The following is a 6,010-nucleotide window of genomic DNA, read 5'->3' on the forward strand; positions in this document are numbered from 1 at the left end:
GAGCTTGAATATTTCGTTGTGTAATAATATGTTTTGAATGTTGAAAGTGATTCCATTTTTCAATAAATGTTGATTTCTTTGCCCTTCGATGGAAACTTAAAAACAGACGCAATCTTGATAAATCACAGTGCATATGTTATTTTAATCTATTTCCATTTCCTCCTCCAAGTATCTGCGAAATAGTTTGTAAATGCCATATCTTGCATATTCCTTGAGACAAATTTATTAACTGATCAGGGATATTTTTCACATTTGAAAGACAGTTAATAAATTGGGTTGTAGTGTTTTTACTGTGCTATGAGGTTTGTACATACTACATTTAAAGGACAACCGGCACCATTTTTTGTTTTTGTTTCCCACTGACATCAGAAAAACGTTTTATAGCATCTAAAATACCCAAATCAGGCAGGCTGATATTTTTAGTTAAATGAAAAACACCAATAAAAATGACTTCAAAATGAATCCGGAAATGGCCAGTTTCAGAAGGTTGCTCGAGAATCAAAACAATGGCTTCAGATTCGGAGAAGATGTTTTCTTGTTCTTGTTCTTCTGAAGAGGAAAGCATAAATGTTTGCAATTGATTCTAGGAGTCCTCCCATATCAATTCGAGCCGTCAATGACAGCAATGTAGCACCCAGAAAAAGCAGAAGATTGCGCCCAAGCTCCGTTGGAAATGGGCTGATTTGTCAGCTGGGAATTTGTGTCAGCGAATATCAAATAGTTGTCTTGGTGCAACACACAACGATTCACCATGGCGTTATTTATGTGTTTTCCTTCTTCGCCATCAACACGGATTAACACGAAGTTTTCAGACTAAACAAAGTACCCAAAATGCATTGTATGTCGCTTTCTCGGTCAGGGCGGTCCAAACGTGACGTCACATGGGGATCGTCATCAACTCGAAAACAAGACTTCATATATTCAGCGCAAGTCTTAAAACGTAAACTATAGCTATATGCTGTGGAATCTTTGTAAAATACGCTCAGTCGAAGTCATTTGAAGTGCTTTTATAAATTATGGACATAACTTGTTCGGAGTATTTCCGGCCCAAACACTCCCTCCAAATGCTCCTGGCCCGGCCCCTCTGTCAAATTTTAGAACCCAATGCGGCCCGCGAGTCAAAAAGTTTGCCCACCCCTGCTCTAGGCTTTGCAGAAGATAGACGTTTTTGGATCTTGAGGCAGACACACACAGATGATTGAGGTGAGACAGAGGATGGCTCATTTTTGACACTCATGTCTTGGTTTATTAGAGGAATAGAACCTTCGATCGATCTCTCTCAGTTACCACAAGCCCAAGTGGTTCAGGGCAGGCTAAATTTGGCAGCATTTGATTTCAATGTTGTCTTGAATTTTAGGTTGGGGAAAGCGTTTAAATAACTCATCAATCATGTTTCTCTGGAAATAATAATGACATTACCTTCAATAGGAGAGACAGACAATGAGCAATAAGCTTTACTCAACGAATTGCAAATTCCCCCAATGTGGGACGATTAAAGGCTTTGTGATGATGACGAAATATTGTATTCCCACGTCTTATCTTTCTTTATTTTCAAATCATGCATTTTTCGCTAAATATTTCTATTTGCAATATTTCAACAAAACTAGCAGTTTTAAATTATAGTGGAGTATTATATAAAACGGTGAATGCTTTCGATTTGTTGACGAATTTACTGTATCGATTGGGGTACTGTATGTATTTTATCCAGCAGGTGGCAGAGTGTGTTTGTGCGCGCGTGCGTGTGCGTGAGTTGTGGGCGCGCGTGTGTGTGTGCGGTCGTACGAGTAGTCTGTGTGCGCGCGTCCATGCGCGTCTTGAGTCTTCTGTGACGATGAACCGGAAATAGGAAGCGGAGCAATAGGGCCGCTGTCATAACAGACTACTAGGCTCTCCAGTCTTCGCATCCATTCTGATATCCGTTTTGCATTTTTGCTCTGGCGGAAAACGCCTTGGTGTTGAGGGCCTGAGACAATGCCGTTTTGCGGTGAGACTTGGTGGGGATTTGTAGCTGCGGCGCTCGTGGCGTTGCTGCTGGATAATGCTGCTCTTGCAAACGCCAAGGTAAGACAGGCGATGTGCTGCGGGGAAAAACATGTCAGGTGAAATTATTATGTACGAACCATAATGTCCTTTGCGAGACATGTTAGTTAATTACATTCGCTAATATATATCCGTTTGCAGGACTGTATGAGAAACAAACGTGATATGACAAAAAAATATATACTGTACTTTGTTTCATGCATATTTTATTTTATTATACCAGGAACAGCAACTAGCCCATCATTTGGCGTTTGTTCTGTTTCGTTGGTTGTTTACACTGACAGAGCTTTGAAGACGTTCGCTGCAAGTGCATCTGCCCACCTTACAGAAACATCACTGGCCACATCTACAACAGAAATGTTTCCCAAAAGGATTGGTAAATACAGCACGTTTCTTCCCTTGCACCGTTCCAATCGATCCATCACTTGTTCACTTGTGATACGTGTAGTTTTCCCCCCTTTTCCCCTTAGCAACTGCCTCCATGTGGTGGATCCCATGCCGGTGCCTGGCCATGATGTGGAGGCTTACTGCCTGCTCTGTGAGTGCAAGTACGAAGAGCGGAGCAGCAACACGATCAAGGTTGCTCACTCTTATTTATTTTTTTGCTTACTCAGCTATTATTTTTATTATTTGTCAATTTGAGCTTTTTAAAATTCTGGCAAATGTTATTTGTAACCGACAACTCGCCATCTATTATTTTTTTGCTGTGTATCACGCAGGAATTATATATATGACAGTAGTTGCGAGACCTGTTGTGGTTCAATGTTACTCCAGATATAAGGTGCACCTGCAAATAAGGCACAGTGTCATCTTTTGTAGAAAATGAAAGCTTTTGGGTGTGCCTTATACGCCGGAAAATACGGTACATGATAATTTTTGAACATGCTTCTGGTGCCAGTGGAACATCCCTGTCCTAAATGGTTGCACACGGTCCAGTTATCTATCAATGGCTGCTTTTTGCCACAGGTGACGATCATCATCTACTTATCTGTTGTGGGGGCACTGATGCTATACATGCTGTTCCTCCTGCTGGTGGATCCTCTCATCCGCAAGCGCGATACATACACCCAGCCCCTGCACAACGAGGAAGACTCTGAGGTATACTGAAGACCAGACATGTGCATTGACATTGGTTGAAGCCATCTTTTTTGCCTTCAATTCGGGTTTCTCCATGTGTGCGATTCTATTCTGTCTACGTCTAGGAGATGCGTCCACGGGTAAGCAGCAACCAAGCCAGAGGAAACACAGTGCTGGAGCGGGTCGAGGGGGCACAGCAACGCTGGAAGAAGCAGGTCCAGGAACAGCGCAAGACCGTGTTTGACCGCCACAAGATGCTTAGTTAAATGTCACATCGAACATTCCGACCCTGGGTTGATAGCAGGTATTTCCTGTGCCATTGGCTGCACTTTCTTGTTTGCTCTTTCACTGTCATAATTTCACAAAATGGAGTTCAGTTGCTTGACCAAAAACTATAACGACTAGTGTAACACTGATGATCATGACGCTTCTCCCTACTATCTCGTCAATAGGCTCAGTGGCGAACCAACTACTGAATATGCATTAGAGTCACAACCCGAAAAAAAAGCTTGTATTTAACCTTGCAAAAAAGGGTTATAATTTGCCAACATGAATAATTTAAACCATAAATATGTGATATATTTGGCAAATGAAGGGCAACAATGTTGTATTACATGAATCTCCACGTCCAACTTGCCTTGCTGTGCCAATACATTCATTGCATACATTTATTACCTTCCAATAATCTGATGATCAGCTGTCACTAATTTGCTTTTCAAATTTTAATTTGCACACTGTGTGCCGTGAGAGATCGTCAGGTGTGCCGTGAGAAACTATCCAATGCCCCTTTTTAAATTTTTTTAAAACATTTATTAATCATTTTCTGCCGATATTAAGTCATTGTCCTGTGTCCGTGCTGAAAAGACTGGGAGGGTAATTTAATATTCGTCTGTGTGGCAACACGTCACTGATTGCCTCTTTCCTGCGAGATGGTTCGTGGTGTGCCCCCCAAAAAAATCCAATGTAAAAAAACGTTCGCTGGTTCAAAAAAGGTTGAAAAACACTGCTCTGATGCATTGAGAGCCATATCCTGCCTGTATTAGATCCCTCCCGACTCCGACATACTGTATTCTAATGATCAGTTGTATTAACCGGTGCTTCGGCGCCCTCTTGTGGCATTTTAGAGAAGAAGGCATGAAAAAAGGATGAATTGGGTGGTATTTTTAGCGACATGGAGAGGGGAAAAAATCCCCATGGAAAAATAATGAATAAGTAATCGTGTGAAATGCGGTTTGACTGCTTACCACTGTACTCTTGATACAATTTCCTTTTTTTTGCAACTGGACCAATCACAGAATCATTGCAGGAATTTGCTACGAAACATCACCTCAAGTTTTTTACCTTTTGGCCGTGCAGCACACACTGATGTGCTGTATGTCCGCGTTTTATTCTCATTGTGAGGTCCACAAAATGTGTGATACTTTGTGTTGGCCATGAAACATTGTTGGGAGGAAAAAAAATCTCTTATTGCTGTTGATGATAAGTGTTGCACATAATGTGTTCTATTTGTGTTTGTTTTGGTGATACGCAAAAGCTAAATCAAAATTTGGTGCTCATTGCATGTCATTCACATCTTAAAAAATAACTAGTACATGATTAAGCCTGACAGTATAATTTAGTATAATATAAATTCCATTTGTTGCATTTGAAATCCACATGGCTTTTTATGTTAAGCCCAGTCACTTGGTTTTATCACTTAATTTGTCCCGATTGTTTTATGACATATTTATGACTAGTTTGAATGTTCTTGCTGTTATTTTTTCCTATTGATTTATCTGTACAGTTGTCTCAATGCAAAATAAGAAATCACTGGTTAAGAAGTACTTGTGGATGTGTTTGCTTATACTGAATATTCACACTATCGACACGATTTGCTGGGTATCAGTACTGCTCACTTGTTAAATTATCAGTTCAATGATTCTTGAATATTTATAATAATAATAATAATAATAATAATAATAATAATAATAATAATAATAATAATAATAATAATAATAATACATTAAATTTATAAGTGCCTTTGAAAACTCTCAAGGACACTTTACAGTCACAGGATTTTTTTGTGCAGGTGAGCAGCGGCGCCCATTCGCGCCAGAGTTCACTCTACCCGGAAGTAACACAGCAGCAAAGTTATGAAAAGAAGAGGAAAGGAAAGAAAGATAACAAAAAAACTAAATAACAAATAACATGACAACACAAAGACCCATAGAGTCATTCATTCTTCAGCACTTGCTGTACCCTCTTTGTTACATGAAGCAGTTCTAGATGAAAGAGGAGGGGATCAAAGCATCATTTTCAGCAGTGGATCAGGGACGTCATCGTGGAATGTGCATGTCTACTACAAGTTATCTTCACTTTTAATAATAATAATAATACATTTTATTTCAAAGCGCCTTTCAAAACTCTCAAGGGCATTTTACATAACGATAAGATTTTTTTTGTCTGCAGGTGAGCAGCGGCAGCCATTCGCGCCAGCGTTCACTCAACCTGGAAGTAACACAAACTCACGCCAATAATGTGAGTGTGTATATATAGATGGACAATACAATACATCCTAATTCATATAGGGCTTTCATGACAGCTGCAGCTTTAACAATGCTTCACATAATAGTCAACACAAAGCAAAATAATAAGCACAACAGCAACATAAAAACAGACAATTGTGCAATCTTAATGATTTTCCCCATGTACTCTATGATGTTTGAGTACAAGACAAACACTTTATTACATTTTACATTTATTACGTTTCATCACGTTACCCATTTAAAATGGAGCAGATGTTGACTATTTTTGCAAACAACTCAAAAGAAATGCCGTCTACCACGCTACTTCTCTCATTGTTTTAATTTATATTGGGCAAAGTGTAGTTCTTGGCATTGAATAAACATACACT

At 39.6% G+C, this 6,010-nt stretch overlaps 1 protein-coding gene across 1 annotated transcript; it reads left to right on the forward strand.

Moving 5' to 3' along the window:
* The first annotated feature begins 1,826 nt into the window (after nucleotides 1-1,826).
* On the forward strand, nucleotides 1,827-5,979 carry tmem9 (transmembrane protein 9). The gene is made up of 6 exons (XM_088993349.1): nucleotides 1,827-2,061; nucleotides 2,325-2,416; nucleotides 2,511-2,619; nucleotides 3,007-3,138; nucleotides 3,243-3,421; nucleotides 5,566-5,979. The coding sequence occupies exons 1-5, from the start codon at nucleotides 1,972-1,974 to the stop codon at nucleotides 3,381-3,383; spliced, it is 564 nt and encodes a 187-aa protein (XP_088849475.1). The 5' UTR covers nucleotides 1,827-1,971; the 3' UTR covers nucleotides 3,384-3,421; nucleotides 5,566-5,979.
* The last annotated feature ends 31 nt before the right edge of the window (nucleotides 5,980-6,010 follow it).

Source organism: Hippocampus bargibanti, linkage group LG01, assembly GCF_051943395.1.
Source record: "Hippocampus bargibanti isolate YZ-2025 linkage group LG01, ASM5194339v1, whole genome shotgun sequence".
In the NCBI taxonomy this organism is placed as follows: domain Eukaryota; kingdom Metazoa; phylum Chordata; class Actinopteri; order Syngnathiformes; family Syngnathidae; genus Hippocampus; species Hippocampus bargibanti.